Source organism: Ambystoma mexicanum, chromosome 12, assembly GCF_040938575.1.
Source record: "Ambystoma mexicanum isolate Mex_15411 chromosome 12, UKY_AmexF1_1, whole genome shotgun sequence".
NCBI lineage: Eukaryota > Metazoa > Chordata > Amphibia > Caudata > Ambystomatidae > Ambystoma > Ambystoma mexicanum.
Genome location: NC_090936.1, coordinates 77,032,365 through 77,054,398, shown reverse-complemented (window position 1 = coordinate 77,054,398; position 22,034 = coordinate 77,032,365). Strand labels below are relative to the sequence as shown.

At 42.9% G+C, this 22,034-nt stretch overlaps 1 protein-coding gene across 10 annotated transcripts in view; it reads right to left on the bottom strand.

The window, feature by feature from the left end:
• MAGI2 (membrane associated guanylate kinase, WW and PDZ domain containing 2) overlaps window positions 1-22,034 on the bottom strand; it is a 3,248,720-nt gene that overhangs the window by 396,091 nt on the left and 2,830,595 nt on the right. For all 10 annotated transcript variants that reach the window (XM_069628034.1, XM_069628038.1, XM_069628036.1 and 7 more), the window contains one exon: window positions 2,509-2,701. In XM_069628034.1, the coding sequence (XP_069484135.1) occupies window positions 2,509-2,701 (193 nt within the window). The remainder of the gene's footprint in view (window positions 1-2,508; window positions 2,702-22,034) is intronic.

Sequence of the window (22,034 nt, the reverse complement as noted above, 5' to 3'; positions counted from 1 at the left end):
GGTCCCCTAATTTGAAAGCTTGACTTTATAGCTGGAAATAGGGAAGTACAAACAAAGGTGTGCTGAGTTTAGAAGGTGGGGACAGACTCCCCCACTCCCTTGCTAATTAAACTAAAAACACATAGTTTAAATGAGTTCCTATAAATGGACCCAATCTAACTTACATAAAACAAGCCTAATATTAATGCTGATTTTTATTTTTTAAGCAATTTTTTACTTTCTTCACTTTACTGTTTAAATTACTTTTTGTGAAAAAATAAGTTACACTTACTGCTTTGTTTTTAGTGCTTTATGCTCAGTCCGTGTTATGATTACTAGAGTAATATAATATAGGACCACGCTTTTCACTAGATACTCGTTATAAAGTACTGTGGTCCAGTTTACGGGTTTTGCCGGTCAGTAAAAATGGCGGCGATCTTTTTGCAAGATTTATACCGTTCTGTAGGATTCGCTTCAATTCATCAGTCGGAAATGGAGAGCGGGATGGCTTTAACATTCCCGCCTGATTTTCCTGTTCTGTGTGACAAATGCAGCTGCATTACCGCCACTATAGAAATCCACTGTAAACGACGCGCACAATCATTAATCACGAGAGACATTTACACGTTTCCAGAAACACAGATGACAAAATAAAAGAAAAAGGGGTTGTTCTTAATATTTTCTAATATGTTGTAGAAATGAAGAACGTTGCAGAGGGGATCTTTTGCGCAAAAGTGCAAACCAGCCATGGGCCTCTCTGTCCAACTCACTATAGAAAAGAAAGTGGCCGCCTCTGCCTTTAATCAATGCAGTGGTAGGTTTGGTAGGTTACAGCCTGGCTTCTGCACTAACAGTGCAGTGGGCGGGATTGGAAATATTGTTACTGTCATGAAATAGAAGGGCAAGAACGTCGACCACTCAAGCAAAGGGCGTTATCATAGCAACCGAACATTACCGATAATTTGCAGCTACTAAAAGGCTCTCTCAGCTATTCACTGTGACCTGATTTCTGGGAAACTGGCTCTACCGCTCCGGAATCTATCTGTGGAAATAGATATTCCTTTTCTTTATACATTTTTGCCTGGGGCCTGGAGGGAGGGAACACATCTGTGGCATGAAGGACAGAGTCTAATCTAGTGTTATCGACTCGTATTTATTTATAATTGCTTGTCATTGGTTTTGTTAAGCATGCCCAAGGCCACTTCGAGCAGTGACGAGCTGTACGGTAGACCTGATTCTTCAAGCAGCAGAGTTGCCACTGAGCACATTTGAAATGCTATGGTTGGCGAGACCTATGAGAGCGTTTGGTGTTGACAATTTGCTTCCCAGAGCTGAGCTATTGGTTGCCGCCCAACTGACTGTGGTGGTTTCACCGCATTTGGTGAACGGCTGTTTTTGCAGCATTGAGCGAGGGACACCATACAGTATGAAGGAAAGGGGACGGGACGAAGGAGTAATTATAAGCTACTCGCTGCCTAGTCCATAGTCCCCTTTCCTCCATACGTCCCACCATCCTCCCCCTAATAAAACTGGTGTCATTAGGCATGGGTAATAATGTCAACCCGTCAAAGGGGACTGAGGAGTGGTGCCGGTGAACGGAGTCAGGGGAGCGCATGCTCCCAGGGCCGCGCCCATCTAAATTTAAAGAGGAAAATTATTTTTCTGGTGAAAAAGATTCCGTCTCCCATCCCTAGCAAGGGGTTCAGGATTAGGGAATATTTTATCATAGTTTTTAAAGTATTTGAGGATGTGGATGGCTTCCCCCCCAAAAATAATGTCAGAAATAATGTGGTAAAAAGGGCATGATGAGTTGGAATCTGGGGGAAATGTACCAGATCCGAGCTATTTACGATTTCACAAAAAGTATATGATTAAGTTTGCATAATAAATTTGCATCATGATGATGCAGTGTGTTATTGGGTGGCACCTCTTAAGGAACTATCGCTGCTTGTTTTATGGGCAGCGACCACTGGTATTAGAGATGGGACCACTGGGTTTCTTCTGCACTGCTGCTGGGGAATGGGGGGGAAAAGGGGAACAAGTACCTTCACTCACAAATTAAGATTTCCCCTGATTCTCCTGGGGACATGCACCATGCAAATGAGGGAATTGCACTTTGCTTCAATACACTCCCGAGAGGGTCACAAATGATGGCCGCCCTTGGGCTGGGATATCTCCCTCTCTTCCCTGGAACTCTAGTATGGGGCCAATGACCATACATTAAATCCCCTTCCACACCGAGGGGTTACAGTGATGAATGGCACTGCCTTTCCTGAAGTGCACCTCCCCTCCTCCAATACAGACTTTTCAGATACATACCACCTGCACTTTCCACAGGCACATACGCGTGCCGGCCGTTGCCCACACTGATTGCAGAGAACCACTTTAGCATTAAGAGCAATCTGAGCCCATACTGTGGGTGGTATAGTCTAGGCACAGTTAGTCATCATGCACAGTCAGCAAGCAATGTTGAGGTATCGAGACACATCACTTCTTGCATTGATCTATGACCTGACTGAATGAACCTACCTATAGTTAGCACCTTTCTTCTCACAGTGAGGTTGACCTGCCCGTTGCGAGCCGCGTTATGCATGAGATCAATCACGTATCGGTGGGTCTTGCCGGCCACCGGGATCCCATCCACAAAGAGCAGCTCGTCGCCCGGCCGCAGGCGGCCGTCCCTGTCCGCAGAGCCCATTGCTATCACAGCACCAATCAGAATCTGCATCAGGGAAAAAAAACAAAGAACAGGACAAATATGACCTTGCGGTATGTACGTTGCGCACCATCAACAGTCCAGCGCTCAGCGCTTGACAACAGCAGTGACTTTCTGAAGGGAATAGCAGGGCATGCTGACATCAAAAACAGACCACTTTTTACAGTGGTCTATGTAGCAAGTTCTTTTACTTTTGGTTAGAGTTTCTACAAATGGTCTTTCACTTGAGTTGATGGCTGTGTAACAGTCAATGGAGGCCTTGCGCACTAACATTACTAATGATAAAATAACATTAATAGTAACACAACGAATGTATAAAGTGTATCATAACATAGAATCAATTAATATACCATCCATTTATACGTCAAGTTGTGACATCACAGCTGTTAGATTAAGTATGTACTCCTCATTGTGACACCATAATTCACCATATATATAACACCCAGCTGCTTGCTGCCGAGGAGCACTTACAGACTCATTGCCTGGTTTGGGGGGAAAAAAGCTTTCGGCATTTTTCCCCACGTCCACCAATTCTCGAGAATGTGTGGTTCCCAACAATTACCTTCACTTTTCCTTAGTCCCTTCCCTCCATGAGTAGAGTTCTGAGCCATATTACATGATAGGTTCTACCTTCTTCAAGGCTCCAATAAGTGTCCTGACACTATAGCCACCTTGTTATTATATGATATGATATGGCATTTATAACGCGCCTATACACAAGTGTTTCAAGGTGCGACGAGGCAAGGGAGGGGGAACAGAGGGAGGACAGACAACAATCTTACTAGGCCAGTTGACATTGAGATCATGCAAGTGCAGGAGAAGGTGGAAGGGGAAAAATACGTGGGGGAGGGGCAAGGAGGCAGTGCAGTACATGGGATCGACGGTAATAATAAATAGAATAAATAATTACTTGTCTCTCTGCAGTAGCCTTATTATTTATTGCCTCAACCGGTTATTCCAACTAGATATATAATGCAGAAGCAGACCCAAGTTCTTATAACTATTACCTAGTTCAATTTTTACATTCTCTAATGAACATAGATAAGTGCTGCAATATTCTCTTCCTTTAATAAAACCAGTATTTATGTTTTATCATTATTTATTGTTGATTTTAAATCATAATTGGGCAGAGTATGTATGCAGACTAGTTAATTGACGCTGAAGTCCCAATGGTACAAAATCAAATTTAAAAAAATCATCTGCATATCCGAGCTATGCAATTTCATTATATATCTTAATTTCGGGGAATAACCATTTTTCCCAGTCAACACATCTGGCATGTCTGCAAGGTACAAATTAAACAGAGCCGAGGCTAGCCCACAGCTCTGTGTTCGACTTATGTGCGTCTCAATTCTCCAATTAGGGTGCCATTATGAAAAATCTGCACTTGATCAGTGGTGTTAGAGTACAAGGCAATTATTTTGAACCATTCAATTGGCCTACCCCATTTGTCATAGCTTTGCCCGCAATTAAAACAATATAATCCAGTGCCACAACATAGTCAATAAAAGCAGCCTACGCTGCTTTCTTAAGAGAAGGCTGAGCATTTTCAACAATCAATGTTAATTCCATAACATTAGTGATGGTGGAGTGTTTAGGTCCAAATCCAGTTTGATTAATAAATAGAATCTAATATTGCTCCATCCGTTGAGTCGCGCCATGCTAATATTTTGGCAGATATATCTATCATGGGAATTAATCTATAGTTTCTTGTGTCAGAGCGCAACCCCCTTTTATATACGGAACAATTATTCTATGCGTCCACATGGCGATGTGATATTAAATAAGCTGATCACTGTAAAAAGACGATGCAATATCTGCCCCCAGAGCAGCAAATATTTGCAGAGTTTTCCAAGTTCCTAATTATATCCATATTTACCGCAGGATTTCCACTATTATTCCATTGTACATTCATTTTTTCACAATTATATTCGAACTTGTGTTTGTTGATAACTAGCATTTTCCCAGACAATAGTAGAGTTAAAACTTCCCATAGCTGAGTGTATTTTGATAAAGTGCTACAACGTTCCACATATTATGTATTTGCTTTTACTTGTTTATGACAATATGCATTTGTACCCTTCGTGTATATTTGTTTCTGATCAGTTTATATAACCATAGCTCCACCTTCATATTTGCTGATTCCATGGTACCCAGACTCAACGCCGGTCGTACCTTATTTTTTGCATTCACTTTATTAGCGTAACAAGAGTATTTTCTTCTTACATGTCTCACGTGAATAGCAACATGTCTAGTGCACTCAAGAACATACGTAACCATGAAAGCAACAATTACATTGTAATCGCATATGAATACAGCACTCTCAGGCACCGCGTTGGGCACCAATACCCACCGATCGTTTATGCATTCGACATATATGATAGCCTTTAATATATTGTCTTCCATCCACTTTATACAATTAGCTTCTGCATTGGACAGTATAGCTTCTATTCAATCTATATCATAACATTACGATGTGACCAATTCCCAGCTAAAACATATAGGGAAATAATCATGTACATAGGGCGGCCTTACTTCCAGCTGCGTTATCATGGTGAAATCAGCGAGGCTTATAAAGACATAGTCTATGATGGTGGCCTAATGGTGTGTAATGACCAGGAATGTCACCGGGACAGCGCTCATTTAACATTCACAGTCCTTTAGTCCCCAAAGATGTAATCCACAAATGTCCATTCTAATCAGCAATTTGCTGTTTTAAGACTGCTTCAGGTATACCCCAGTGTTGATCTGGGAAAACGCACTCCCGTTCTTTTCCCATTAACAGTGGGCATTTGGTATTACGTCCCAGCCTAACATGATGGCCATACTTTCATTAAGGTAATCTTTTCTCATCAGTATCTCATCTACTGTGCTAATCAAACACACAGTTCCATCCAAACTAGGCACATCCTACATGTCAATAACCGGGATCTCCTTAGTGTTACCAGTCGCTCATGTGATGGTAACAAGACCTGCAAGTATATTAGTGTTTCCCCCGATGATGTTTAATTACTTCATAGTAAACATATTCCTAACATTAGTTAAAAGTACACCGTTAGGTCTTGCCTTATTTAACTCTTTAGCATGCTTAAATATTGAGTTGTGTCCCTCAAAACATATATTATTAATAGCCAAGCTTTATTGTATAGCAAACGTGGCCCAAGTGACTAAGCAATGATACGTTGCTTCACCTTCTAAGAAGGCGAGCATTAGGGACACGCTAAAATCTTAGAACACACTCTTATTCTCCTTCTCAGTATCCAGCCGAATAATACACTGTTTATCATTTTATCTGTTTACAGTCGTAATAAGCCTATCATTCTTAAATATACACCAGACGAGCGTGAGGGCTCATTTTCTAAGAGGTCAACTAATATAATGTCATCACTTTGTAGTACTCGCCATTGTAGAACATAGTGCGATAGTTCAAGAATAAAGCCATGGTTTGGATAACAAATTCCATTATCTGAGAATAATGGAGCGGCTCTCGATCATCTTCTCCTCGGGAGGTTTATGACATTTGGCTATTATTTGGATTTTGCATTTGGCTATATTTGGTTATCAATTAATTACCTTACATATGAAATAATGTAACTTTAAGGCTCTTCCCCTCAATCTCGTGGCTAGTTCTAAGAGGTATAGTTGGCCCTTGACCCCAGAATCGTTGTTGTAGCTTCTCAGAAATTCTTGTTTGACTTAGGTAACTGACACAAGAGTTTTGGTATAACCTGATACTTGTTGCTGTATGGTCCATGATCATGATCCGTTTGTAGGTTGGTCCATCCGGAAGTCAGTGGTCACTGAAGGTGATTTTTCTGTCAGCATGCCAAGCACAATGAATATGGCCTTAGGGCCTTCTCAGCCTGGGTTCCAGGACCACAGTGGACAACAGCTGCTCCTTTGATCCAAGCACAGTGTAGGCTAAGAAGCACTTTGAATGATGGAGAATAGTATACACTGCAGTAGATGTGTCCAGTTGATATCCGTAATGCAGGTTTGTTTCTACTAAGACATGCCCTCCTTGTACCCATTACATGCTTAGCTATTGCTTTAGGGCACAATGTGTTCCTTCCCGGCGGCTAGTACTGTGCTTGGTCTGTCATGTAGCAGGATTTCTGGAATGAGCCGTGTGCCAACACAGGTTTCTCCTCTGTGGTTGAGAATACTTCCCTGTGGATTTTTTGTTCAGTTGTTGCAATTTATTTGAAAGAATTTGTGACTCTAGATTCTATATCTGAGTCTCACTCAACTATTTTAATATGTAGCTTTCCTAGGACTTTTGCCAGCGTGCCCATTTTGCCATTTCATTTACCTGTAACACATATGGGAGAGCCGTGTCCAGTATAGATTGTTTTGCACACTGTCTGGTTGGGCAGAATTGGGCTGGCTACTTTGGGTAGTATCATTACCAAGATCAGGCTGCAGGGCAGTATCAAGACAGGTGCCTGCCAATGTTTCTTTCCTGTATAGTAACCATGGAGATGGTCAGGCCTTCAGTTAACGTGCAGGCAGAGGAAGCCATGAAACTCCATGAATAAGGAATTGGAAGCCATTCCATTGTTTGGTAGTCAAAATATGTCATGCTTAAAATGATGGGAGTAAATGACCTGCAGGATAACACATACTTCAGTGATTAGTTAGGCACAAAGCATATAGAATTGTCCCGTCTTCAGTTTTCCAAGTATGAGAACATACAGGAGGGAGACCAAGAAATCATTGGACTAAAGTCATGTCCTGGCCACTTGGAGTGGCAGGATCCCTCCTGGATAGTCAAGGAAAATTAAAATTACATCAGCCTGTTTAAGAATACTTCTTAATGTCCACATAGGGAAGTCCAATTTTAAACAAAGGGACATCTACGCAAGTCTTTGACTTCTTGTTTTGAATTACTTGGGCTCTTTTCAGATTTAAAAACATCCCAAAAAAGCTTAACCGAAGCACAGGAAATTACCTCTTTGTACGAAACACATATGATTGTAACATTATGTGGGCTATGCGTCCACCAACGCCATGTCCTTCAGTTGTCCATTGGATCTTGGATAAACTAAGTTGTTCATGTATATACATGGTCATCTCTATTCATTCCCTAATTTGTGTCCATGTTATTTGTGTCCAATTCTCTGTCAGTGTAATAGGGTTTACAGAAGGATAGGCAAACAGAGTTATCTATTGTTACATATGGTCAGCCTTGTTTATGTACAGGGTAACTTGGCCGTGGGTTTGTCCATGATCCATGGACGTGCAACTCTGCTTTTACAAACCTCTTTATTTAGTGGATAATTAAGTCAAGGTGTATTCATGTTTGGAAGGAAAATACTAGTTACTGTTTTTTCAGCTAGCCCTCAAAAGAACCCCAATCTTCTATGATTCAATTTAATTTCAACCCAACCCCGATAATTCCCCCCCCCAGCCCCTAAAAGCCTTGGTAATGCAACCCATTTTATTAACACAATTTGGGGGGAAAAGTGAGCAGGTGGCATAGATCCTATGTAATGCAAAGTGGGTTATATTGTCATTCCAACATAACTGCACCCCTAAAACAGTTTTACTGGGCACACATGGAAGTTTGATCCAGTATAACAATTTTAAGAACTTAATACTATATAATTAATTTAAGTCATCCTGATGTTGTGAGTTTCTTTGGGATGTGCAGACCTGCACTAAGAAGACACTCGTTATTCATCAGAAACCCCCAGACTTGTTATAAAAGGTCTGTTTTACATATGTGTGCATGATGTCTGCTTTCCCAATTGTAGTGGCCTTCATGGACTACTCTGGTGTTGCTGGCGGGGACATATTTTAGTGGGCAGGCTCTGTTGGCCACACAATAGTTCCTGGAACGACGCTATTCTGGCACGATTATTACTAAAAATGGTTATACAAGGTTTTAATTTTAAACCACACAGCTTTGACAATCCCCAGGCAAGATGGACAAGGGATAAACAAACACGTCAGAACATGTGAGCGGTCATATCTATCCATGGTCATTCATGGTTGTCCAAACTCTTCAGGATCAAAGCAACCATGCATGTCCGTGGTACTGAGGGCACCGTTAGATGATGGTTATCCAAGGTATGTTCCTCAGCCATTAACCATCCGTGGTAGTCACGGTCATCCATGAATTTTGTGTAATTAAGGCAGATCAATTTGGGCTAATCCAATCATTTGGTTGCACAGGCCTGGCAGTCAATGTGTGCACTCGCAGTAGAGCCGTATAAGTGCAGGGCACTGACATGGCTCCACATTTATGGTATTCTGATTTTTAGTCTACGTAGCCAATACAGGGCATGACAAAGAACACACAGGGCTCTTGAAATGGTTAACGAGCTAGTGTGCTGACAGTGTTTCTGCAGACTCAATTAATTCAGCGCTTTGAGTTAATGGCGGCGCTGCAATAGCAGCAACATTTTGGCCAATTCAGTATTGGAGCAGTAGTAATTGCACGAGTCAATTAGTGTTAATGTATCAGTTGTTCTAATCACTTAATGTAGTGGAAGCAATCTAGCTAATTAATTGATTTAGTAACAGGCCTGATGACCAGATAATGCAAAAACAATGCCCCGATCAATCAAACGGTGCAATTAAGACATCTAGGCTAAACAATTAATATACTGGTATCATTACGAATGAGTCATCGATGTAGTTCGATTTGGACTAGCTGATGCAAGGCTTAGCTAATGAATGTGGGTGGTATCAATTAATGAGATATTTGGGTTAATCAATGACTCTGGTATCAACTGTTGGGATAGCAAATTGCAGCTCGCTTTGCCTTATTTTGACTGACAGGCATCACATTTGTGGCATGCATTATGTTAGCCTAATGAAAGAGCCCCTTGGGGGAGGAAGAGGCTGGGCCCACACAAGCAGCAGGGGACTAGGAATCACACAGAGCCCATGCAGGTGCTGGATCTACTTCATTGTTCTCTATCCGGGCTTCTTGGATCATGTGGACTTTAAGGACCAATCAGCTATGGGCAGGTGGCGGGTCAGTGGATCATGAGCAGGCATCAGTCTTGAAGAGCGCAAGTTTGGAATGCTCAGTTCTATGAACTGATTCTAGTAGCAGGACTAGTAGCGCAACATTCATCATAATCCTTGGGTCTGGGCTTGATGATCATGTGGCTATTAAGGACCAATGACAGCATGAACCGCTGTGCATTCAGGTGCCCTAGACTCGGGCGGTGGTAGGATCTCAGGCTATAGGCAGGTGGAGGGTCAGTGGATCATGAGCAGACAGCAGTCTGGAAGTGTCATACCTTTTAGACCCTGGTCGCTGTGGTCCTCGAGAATTATGCCGGGATTTGCGGACGCCATCTTTTCTTCCAAGATGGCGCTTTGTAGTCCCATGCAGAAGCGGAACAAGCATTCTAGTCGTCCTGCAGTTTCCAGTGACAGCACAAGCAGCGTTTACTAAATCAGAAAGCAAACCCTGTTAACCACACCTCAACGCTTGGTAATGCTTTACCCAGCTCAGCGCTCTGTTTTCCCTGGTACTCTGCCTCTCTATCCTTCCTGGTCCCACTCTGTTCTCCCTTCCAATTTCCTCCCTCCTTTTTTCCTTCCTTGTGGAGGTTCCTTCCCTGGTCATTCGCCACATTCATCTGGGACTCTACTTCCTTGGATCTGCCTGCCGCCTTACTTCTTCCGAATCCTGCTTCCTTTGGACACCGGTCAGCACGGTCCTGGACTCACCCTCTGTGCTGCTCCACTCAGGTTTCTACTTCCTTTGGGAAGGTTTTTTCCTGGGTTTATCTGGCAGTTCCTCTGGAGGTCACCTAGCCTGAGGTTTCCATACAGGCAGGCTGGGGTCCGGAGAGGCTCGCCTGTATCTGCATGACACCCAGTCCAGACGGAATATTCGCCAAGGAAAGGTCCAAAAGAAACCCTCAATAAAGAAGTCACACGTGAACCAATCTTTTGATTCCAAGGTCTCTGACAGGAAGGGTGCAAGTTTGAAATGCTCAGTTCTATGAACTGATTCTAGTAGCAGGACTAGTAGCGCAACCTTCATCATAATCCTTGGGTCTGGGCTTGATGATCATGTGCCTTTTAAGGACCTATCACATATGAACAGCTGTGCGTTCAGATGCTCTAGACTCGGGCGGCTGTAGGATCTTAGGCTATAGGAAGGTTGCAGGTCAATGAATCATGAGCAGGCATCAGTTTTGAAGAGCGCAAGTTTGGAATGCTCAGTTCTATGAACTGTTTCTAGTAGCAGGAGTAGTAGCGCAACCTTCATCATAATCCTTGGGTCTGGGCTTGATGATCATGAGGTTTTTATGGACGAGTCACAGCATGAACCACTGTGCATTCAGATGCTCTAGACTCGGGCGGTGGTAGGATCTTAGGCCAGAGGCAGGTGGCGGGTCAGTGGATCATGAGCAGGCATCAGTCTTGAAGAGCGCAAGTTTGGAATGCTCAGTTCTATGAACTGATTCTAGTAGCAGGAGTAGTAGCGCAGCATTCATCATTACCCTTCGGTCTGTGCTTTTTGATCTAGTAGCCCATTACAGAACATTCAGTGGGCATCCTTACGAGTTGGGCCGTGCGGGTTAAATGCGGCGGTATTACCGTAGACCACCACGTTGAGCTATGAGCACTATGAGTTAGGCAAAATGTTGGAGGATTTATCTGCAGCTATGAGTTGGATGTAACATTCTGGCCGATTTTGGCGGAATTACCGGCATGGTAATTCCACCAAAATGCCACTGCCACACCCACTTGTAATCCGGAGGTAATACCGCTGGACCAAGTGGCAGTAACAGTAAATCCGCTTGGTGGTATCTCGGCAGATTTACTGCTGAGATACCACAAAACTCATAATGAGGTCCATTGACTTGAAGGATGGGGGTCTAGATGTTTGGGGCTACAGTGTCTCCAAAACGAAGCAGTAGGACTGTTTTGAGATGTATATTGGTGAACTGAAGGAATGCAAGTGGGCATAAACATGAAAAGAACAAACAGGACCCAGACCATTCAATTACGAACGCAGCCCCAAAACCTAGTGAGTACATCAAAAGTATCACACTTACACACCAATCACTCAACAAGGTTCCAGATTCCCATTCTGCTGGTCAGTTATACCCAAGAGTGAATGCCCCCTCCAATATTCAATCATGTGCAGGCATCTGTGATAAAGCACAGAGCATCCAAAGCTTTATCCAGCATACACACTTCCATCACATGAAGTGCAGGTACCACACTGCGTAAAACTCATCTGTACAGTAGGGGCCCGATTCGGAAGAAGGTGTGAAGTACCGAAAAACGTCGCAGAAAGCGTTAGCGACATTTTCGGTACTTAACACCTATTCTGAAGGTGGCACATTGTTTCCGAAGTGGGAATGAATACGCCACTTTCGGAATACATGTGCCAATTGCTAGGAAGGGCGATAACGTAACCTGGCAACCAGCACTTGCGGTATCAGGCATTTAACATGCCGATTCTTGGGGCGCTCCTCCACTTTAGCAAATGGAAAAAAGTGACGCGCATGTACGGCTCCACTTAGGTGCCGCTGTTATGCAGGAGAGCATTACATTTAGATTTTTTTGTTAAATCTGCCTTCATGTATATAACAAGCTCTACACTTCAGGGGAGGATGTGTGAAGAAAAAGAAGTGCGCTCATTTGTTTAGGGTCTAAAGGGTGGCGTGAGTGATGCAGGGGCACTGATCTTTTCACAGAAAAGCATCTCCTTTGTAATGGGTGCTGTCCATTGTGTGAGCTGTAAGGCCTTTGCAGCTTTCTTGACCTTCTGGCCGGCCTCGGCTCACACCACGTGTTCTCCGGTGTTTCCTGACAAAGTATGGGTGCCGCCGTGTTCTTGGCAGCACTTTCGTAAAATGTCGATTATCCTCGCTATTTTATGAAAGTACTGCTGAGATTTTGCAATCCGCCCGTTCTCTGTAGAATCAGGCAGATTGCAGGCAGTGCACTGCGATGACACCCAGGCCCACTTGAGAATCAGCACGCTGCCTGTGCATCTGAAAAAGGCGCAGTGAAGCATGCTGTTTAGCACGCTCACTGCACCAAGATAGGAATCAGGCCCGAAGCCCCTCTAATGATGCTTGATGAGTTAGATCGTTAACCCACTCTTCAATGCAGTTGGTAGTCTATTTTCAGTACCCCTCGATATAAATGTGGGCCACACTCAATCCCCTTGCTACGCATCTGCTTGTGCATATTGTGGTACGTCATACACATGAGACGGACAAGAAGACATGATTCAGCGGTCTTTATTAAAGTAAAGGAAACCTCATCTAGCCCCATGTCTGCGATTACTGCTTCCTTACTACAAAGAAAATAACAAACTGGTGCTCGTCAGGATGTCTCACATACATTCTGTCCTCAGTCCAAAAACCTCCACCAACCTATGCTTGCCCAACCACTAAAACAGAACAATATAACGTGGCATAAGTCGGTTGAGGTTCACTTTACTTTTGCTTCGGGTGGCGGGTTTCTGACCTCCACCCACTTCTATCTTTAGTTCCTGTGAGTCTCTCAGGCCCCCGGCCTGTTGATCGTTTTCAAAGATGGGTTCTTTTAACTCCTGGAAAATATTACTCGGAACCCCTGTGCAAAGTATCTTAAAATCTTAAAAGCTCAAACAGTTCTTCTCCACCTTCGAGTAGTTGTTGTTCTGGACGCTGTCCTCGACAAACACACTCTGTGTTACCCTTAGCAAATCTACTGTTGTTCTTGTTGTTCTTTGTTCAACTTGAGCTATCTGACCCTTCAGGCCGTCAGTCTCCTATGTTGTTTTCACCCCCTCATCGGATATTATCACTGGCAGCCCGTTGTTGGCCACCCAGGCCTTCAGCTTTGTGATTCGTATTCACCTCTTCGAGAGATACTCTCCGCTTTCACTGCTCGTGGGTTTTTCAGTTTGGTTTCCCCATTTCCCTGCATAGTCACAGATCAGTCCTTCGTCGGTTTTTTAGTTTGGTTTCCCCCTCTTTGTCAGGATATTCTCAGTTTCAGCCCTTAATGGGTTTATCAGTTTGGTTTCTCAATCTCTCTGAATATTTTCAATTATGGATCTTCATGGCTTTCTTTGACGCCACTCCACCCTTCACCCACTCCTTCTCTCTAGCCGGAGCCGGGATACATCCTGGGGAAGGTGGAATGTTAAGCCCCTGCGAACCATGGTCCCAATTTCCTTGTGGCTGGGTCTTCCTCCTCGGTTCCCTTCTGTCGGCCGAGGAGAGGACTCCTGTGGAAGGTTTACTCGGCACCGGCACACCGCTTCAGCAGGGGCTGCTTTCCTGGTCGGCAGATGGTCCTCGGCTGTCTGACTGCTTTCTGGACTCAGCAGCGAAATGCACTCTCTCTGTCCCAACGTGGTATTGCCTCCAGGTTCTGGGAAGGGTGGCAGATCTTCCTCTGTGCTCCAGCACAATCTGTATGGCCTTTTCCAGATGGCTTACTCGTTCCGCTCACTGGTGCTGAGTCTTTTTAGTTCCTCCCTGGAAGGAGAAAACAGATTCCATTTGTCCTCGGATGCAGCCGGGGGTGTCAACGACACAGTCTGAAACCAAGCAAACTCGTTAAAAGGGCCCTGCACATCAAACATTGATCAAAAGCCATAAATCCTATGAAAACTTGGGAGTTAGTATAAGAGGGAGGTGGATTGTTATCTACCTCAGTGAGACCCTGCTTGTCCTTTCCCCTAGGAAGTGTTTTGCATAGCAGGCCCATTTCCCTAGACTCAAAAGGGGTGGCTCCCTCTTGAGGAGACGGGATGAATTCCCTGGCATTGTTACAATGTACAGGTAATGCTTGACCTTTCAAATCATTAAAATTAACGAATCGAAGTTTCGGCTGTAATCTGCACCCCATCTTTTATTCTATTCTACCAAAGACTTCCTTTCATGGTGTGTCAACAGGCTGCCATTCCTTGAGGATGTGACTGCCACCTATGTCTGATGCGTGACATTTTCACAGCTGTCATGAAAATGGAAGAGGGGTTCCTCCTGGAACCTGGATGCCATTCTAGTGGTGGACATATTGTTTGTAGTTTTAGGTTAAACACAGGTTACAGGCTCCCTGCTGCCTGTTGTTTTCCTCTCCAACTAATTCCGTGATGTAGTTATTCTACATCACTTGTTAACTCGGGCTGAAAGGCTGTTAATGGTTGGTATGGGCAACCACTTCAAGATTTCTGATAATATTAATCTAGACTGAGTAATGCTCCTGACTGGAGTCTGCATTGGACACATTGATGCTTCTTGCCTTTGAGCTAAAGTTCCCGAAGGACAACATTTGAGCACTGGCCATTTGTCTGTTCAGGCCTTGCTAGTTGACGCTTCACACCCATCTGCTTAAACCATGCAATCTCTTGTCCAGGTCTGTTTTGTCTGAAGATAGCCAGGTCAATTTGTTGCATCTACCCCTGCATGGGTAGTACTGTGGCTATTTGTAATGAGCCTTCATTTTTGTAGGACATGTTTATGTGAAGGTTCTTTTCTAGAGTGTGAACTGCACTCCGAGATTCTGTGCTAGGCAGCTGCCAGATGCAGGCGGGAATCGCTAACAAAATTCTCTGGAAGCAGCATTGGCGTACATGGTGCCTACTTCCGAATGGTACCAGACAAACGATGGAGGCTAAAGCAAGACCTTGCTTGGGTTGAGCCCTACATTAGTCCTACCAAGTTGTCCTAGGTTTATTAGACCACTTTTGGAAGGCTGTTTCTTGGAGTGCATCTTTTGTAGACATGTAATTTGCCTCACAATGGCGCACTAGCCAACATGAATCTCCTCCAACCACTTCTTTTGTCCCCACACTACAGTCATGATGGCAAAAGCTTCACTGACTAAATACTTAATTGAAATCCTCTGTATTTGGATAACCAAACCCTCTGCTTCTTCGTAAAGACATCAATCTGTTTATGGAGAACGTTGGATTGTGGTCCGGGTCCCATCCGATAGAGATCTTTTCCTTTGCCGACCATATTGATTTTGTTGTCTTCTTCGTTTACTTGATTTGTCCAACACGTCGAACAAGAGCTCAATTATCTAGGACTTCTCACTGCATTTCCTTCAAAAGTGATGCAACTACTGCTTTGCACCAGTTGATTTTGAAATCTGAGAACCGCCTAAAGAGCTTGATTAGTGTGGGTACTGAAGGAAGGGATTGTCTTGGATGGTGAAGGGTAAGAAGCATGTCCTCAGTACCGTGCAATCAATTCCGTCCAATCGGATAGCACAGATGTCCAGATCAGAACATCCATCTCTCACAAAGGTTTCCAAAGAAAGATTGATAAGCAAGAGCAAGAGAGGGAATACTCGTCTCATCCATCTGCCTGGTAAAACACATGCCTGCCGTTAGGCAGCTATACTCTTTGGAGGCTGCAGCGCAAAACCTTGCACAATGCTCTGAATACCGTGCATTCGTAGGGACTGGTCCTAGACCTTCATTAGTTGTGCATTGATATCAGACACATGTGTGTATTATCACAGCATAGTGAACTTGCTTTGCAGACTACCCATAATTTCTTGGCAGTCCATATCTAAATAAAAATGAATTGAAATGCTAAAGCATCGGACACATCCTCTCAGTGGTATCGACGGCAGTAGGCAAATGAGGATGGGAAAGACATTTTGGCCGGATGATATTTTCCCATTAGGGTTTGTGCTTTTCTCAAAAAACATACAATAAAGGGGCCATGTCTTGTTCCTTTAAGAAAAAGGTTGCGATGAATGAAAAAACCACCCCGCTGAGGCTAAACGAAGCAAGTTCTTCCAGCACTGGCTGTGAGTGCTACAGGATCAAGCGCTGTGCTCGCCTTTTGCATTCTAGCCAACAACATTTTCCCCTCGCCCCCTTCGGAAAGCGCTTCTCACCTCACGCAATTGAATAACACCTTTCTTTAGCTTGTAAACAAACTGAATGTTCACCACATTACCCTTGCATCCTGATTTCTGGTTATGTGTGTGTAAACGGTTGGGTTCCTCAGACCGATGCCAAGCTAATCTCCCTTCTGGATGCTTCCACCGGCTACGTTTTTTCTAAACGACCAAACTGCAAGGGCTGGAAAACTGTTTTTGTTAAGAAAAATTAGTACATACTTGGGCTACTCTACTGAATAAATATGTGTGGACAAATATTGCCATACATGTCACTCATTTATCTGTGTACACTGATCACTTATAGGTTATATCTATCAAGGGTAAAACACTTGTAACATTAGTAGGAAATGCAGAATTTTGGTTCGAAACTATTCTTTTTAAGGTTGCTTTCGTTGCTCTGCCGGCTGGAATATTTGACAAATTGCTATTTAAGCCATACACAAATCCATTCAGCTAGGGTTTGTATGAGAACGAGAATACTTATTGGTAATCTTCATTATTACTCAATCGACTCTTCTTTGCCAGTCTTTACTTTTGAGATGGGTCCATCTCCTGAACTGTAAATCGATCTGCCCCCCATTCCTGTGAGGAGCTATAAAACCACCCCTGCCAACTAGAATCAAACTGCTAATTTGATAAGGATTTGGGAGTCAATGCCATTCCAAAAATGCGGGAGTGAGTGGATTGCTTATCATTGCTGTGACGAGGAAGAGTAGTACAAGGAGTAATGAAACGTACTGGTTAGTAATTTGGGCATTTACACCATGCCTCTCGTCCTTGTTCCAGTCATTACTTCTGACATAGAGATGGTTGCTTCTTTGATGGTGGAAGAACTGATATTGTTACAATCAAGATCCCCTCAAGAGCAGTGTACGCAATGTTACTAGAAGAAGTTGAGAACTATGGGTTACGATTTGTGTCCAATTCTTTTGAATCCTTACCCCCAGAAAAACGGTGTTCTTTCCTACGGGAAACATTCTGACGGCCTGAATAAATATGATTCTGGGTTAAACATTGTGTGTATGACAGATGATATCAATTGGAAGGTTACTTTGAGGGAGTTTTATCAACGCATAATGAATTGAATATTGGGGGGAGCAAATGTCTTTAAAGTTGCAGTGAAGGCAACTTATGGTTGGGATAATATAACCATTTTGCCGTGGAATGTGAGGGGCTATCGTAACTTGATGCAAAATAATCAGCTCTGGATGGAGTTGAATGAACACGCAACATTGTTTATTCAAATGATTTGGGATGGATTTTAGATGTTTCATCAAGAAGTCACCAAAACCAATGGAGGCCTACCATCCGGAGGCTTGCTGATTGCCAACAGAAACAATTTCAGTCATACAAGTGAAAGAGTGCAATGTAAAATGAAAGGCCTCTTGGCTGTAAAAATGTGCTTCTGGGGCGAGAAGCACATTTGTAATTGTTTATTGATTAATATTTACTGGCACCAGTCGCATTCCACGATTGATGGTGTTATTTCTGAACTGGAGAATTTGCTTGGGCAATACAAAGTTGACGCCTCAGAGGGGGATGTTATCCTTGCCGGTGATTGGAGCTCCAAGTGTAATGTTTCTTTTAGCAACAATAGACTTGCTCCTGCAGGAAATTTGGGGCACAATATTCATAAAAAGCTTTCGGGCTTGTACTGGTCTAAGGCTCGCAAGCACTGGCGGCTGAATATACTAAATGGCAATGTAAAGGGATATATTCCCAGTAACCCAACTTGGCAAAAGGAAGATTTATACTGCAGGATAGATTATGTATGCCTGTCTGAGTCCCTTTTTCATAAATTGGGAAATGCTTGAAATTAAAAATAGTGATTTGAGTGACCATAATATTCTGATAGCTATAGTAAGAATGAACATTTTCCACTGTCAAACTGGCATGTTTAGAATGAATGCCTGTACGCTGTGGCTTTGTACCCCCGGCAAATAGCCGGAGAAAAGTAATGTGGCTTAGCTATTCAGACAATGTCTTTCTATTGAACCATCTCAACGTGGACTGCAGCATCTTTCCAATCTTAACACTGTTAAAAATTAATTGAAAATCAATTAATTAAAGACCAATAGAATGTACTTTAAGAGCAATACGCACAGACAAGTGGGCTATTGCTGGAAACTGGGAGAAGCAAAACTTGAAGTGGTTCAGGAATGAACATTTTTAGTCTTTATTTTAAGAAATAAATCATGTGCAGCTTTTCTCAAGAGGTTACCATTGAAGGGAGAGCAACTTGGTGCACAAATGCAGTTTATTGCTCGGAAATATTGTAGGTTTCCATTAGTCCCCCTTATTAAGCTCTATTGTGCCGAGGCTGTGCCCTCATTGTTTTATGGACTAGAGGCCAATCCTGTGTCTGCCAAGTTTAATTTTGAGGCACTGGAGGGTAAGAGTTGGCGCAAATATCTTTCTCTGCCAAATTGTGTTCCCTCAGCGATGATTTTAAACTATGAACTGGGGTTGCATTCGATGCATGCAATATCCATTTGGAAGTCCATTGCTCTTTTTAGAAGAATTTAAGTGTAAGTAGCGAAAACTTAGTTGAGAACGTCCAATATGGTAAAGAAGAAGCTTTATGAGGGGGCCTGGATCCAGACCTGTGATAAAAGAAAGGGCTTTAAACTGTATACAGACTGTGAGAAACCTGAAGGTGTCTCACCCGCTAGTCACCGGGATCTGTCATCCAGGTGGCCAGGACACGGCCATCGCTATTGAATCCAGTTCCTGGGGAGGACCAGTGCGGGTGGATCACCTGGATTGGGGGGGGGTCCTCGGGGAGTGGAAGTGGGACACCGATCGGTGAGATGCGGTACCCCCTTCCCTATAACACCTTTTCCCCATCCTACCCCATAGGGTATTCAGAGGTTCTACCCCCTTTTCCAATATGCACTGTCCTGGCATCATTGAAAGGAACTGTAACCTCGTGCTGGCGAGACCCCAGCCCTACCTTCATGATTTATCATTTGGTGAACACTTCTTTCTTTTCTTGTGAACATTATCCCACACTACTTTGTAATTTAGTTGTAAGGATTGGCAAGTTGGATTTTATTTGAGAAGACGCCACTAGGACTGCCTTATTATTATTTGATGGCCGTAGCTTGCTCCCACCTTAGATTTAGGTTTAGATTAGTTGTTTTTCTCACCCATTGTACAGTTTAATAAATACCCTAACTGTGATCACTTGTCTGTCTTTACTGTTGTCACCATGAGTTCCTTACAAGGCCTAGCCAATGAAAATAAGCGCTCTGGTAATATTCTGGCCTATCTAGGAAAGTGTCCGGACGGGCGCTATTTCAGAATATTTTAAAACTTAGACTCAATTTGATACATACTGAAGAGATTGAGTGCCTTAGGAAGACATGTATAGATAGTAAGTGTAGATGTTGCCATCTTACTATTGAGACGCTAAATCATTTTGTCATTAAATGTCTGGCTATACAATCCTTGAGAGAATAGTTTTTTTAATTTTTGCATATGAAATTGACAGTCAGAATCATGATGATTTTTGGAAATGGATCTATAATTGAAGAAATACCGCTCTTTTAATACCATACGATAAACATTTTGAAAGTGTTATATATGATAGATGAATCCTAGGTATATAGGTGATTTTAGTTGTTAATTGGTTGGAATGATTTCTTGAAATATTATATTTATGATTTTTTATATCATTTTTGTTTTCTTTTTTGTTATCGTGAGGATTTTATATTGTTGAATTTGTATAAGCTTTCTTGTAAACCAATACAATAGGAAATCAAAATAAAATGACTCCTCCATTTTGTACATTACCCATTACCCTTTTATATGTCTACTTTGCTAGTTCCCTGAAAAACAAGCAAAACCAATGTAAATGTGCATATCCAACTTTCTTTTTAAAAAAGGAGTGGCCAAGCCCCCGGTGCTGCCTGCCTTTTATTATACCCCTTACCCAATGTTACATCTGTTTTGCTTGTTACCTGGCAAAATTAGCAAAACTCATGTAGATGCACTGATGCAAATGCATCAATGTAAAGACATGCTACCGCTGGAATTATACCATCCAAAATGGGTAGTGCCTATACTTCAACACCACGATCAGCCGTGTTGATATAGCAACACAACGAACATCCTCCAGGGCACCTCAAATTCACTATAGCGAGGGGAATAGCCCTGATTTTCCACTGGACCAATATTCCTTGACTGAACACTCCAAACCTGATGGAATTGGGGGGCTGCTAAACATTCCTCAGTAAGGTGCAACTCCGAGTCATAGCTAACCTGGATGAGACACCTTCCGTGTGGGTGCTCGAGTAGATGCCTCCACTGTTGGCCCTTTGGTGTAGACAGCAAAGCATTATTTATTTTACTGTAACAGAATGGAAAACCCCATAGTGACTCCTTATGGTTTAACCACAAAGAGGATAAAATTGCTCTGGAAATGCAAAAAGCACAACAGGAACTAGGTTTCACACAATGGATTCAAGAGGCCACACATAGTTTGGGCCATATCTTAGACTGGGTTGCGAGCCATGACACCAATGTTAGTAACATAGTACTCTCACCCTGCCCATGGTCGGATCACTTCTTTGTGTATTTTGACATTCGGGTAGACTTTCCTATTAAACACAAGTGTCAAAACCCAACTAAAGTACCGCACCGAAACCTAAAAAACATCAAGGTGTATAAGGTAGAAGCCATCCTCAATATTAGAACTGACCCCACATCTGACTCTCCGGAAAACCTAGAAAACAGGATTTCGTCCAATTTAGAAAACATTGCTCAAATCCTTGCTCCCATAAAGATGAAGACGATTAAAACCGGCATTAAACACAACTTATGGTTTACGCCTGAGCTTCAGTCATTAAAATCACTGGCTACCAAATCATATCATTTGTGGAAAAAGGATAGCACACCACTGCTTCTCAACAAATATAAAGCCACTATCTCGACTTATAAAAAGGCCATTATCAAGGCTAAATCCTGCTTCTTTAATGATCGAGTACAAAATGCCCAGCATAATACTAAAGAGCTTTTTCGTATCCTGAAAGAACAAGAAAGGACCAACAACACTACCCCAGATAGATCCATCTCAGACGATGTTACTTGGTGCAACGTCATGCAACAAGCTATGCACAAAAAACTAGAAAACATCAAGGTGAATATACTTGAGAAAAGTAACAATCTTAAATGCACTATGACTACTCCCCCAGACTGGTCCTTTCACAGAGCTTCAACGATTCCTATTTTTAATCTTTCTCCCATAACAGAAAAGAACTTAGAAAGTATTATCACCCAACTTAAATCCACAAGATGCAAAAATGATATACACACCACTATGATAATTAAGACCTGTGCCCCTTCGCTTATCACCTCCATATGCCAATTTGTCAACACCTCTATCTCCACCGGCACGGTCCCTCAGGACCTTAGGAATCATGGGTCATGCCCATTCTGAAGAAACCTGGACTCTCAGTCGACATGCCAAACAATTAACGCCCTATCACCAACA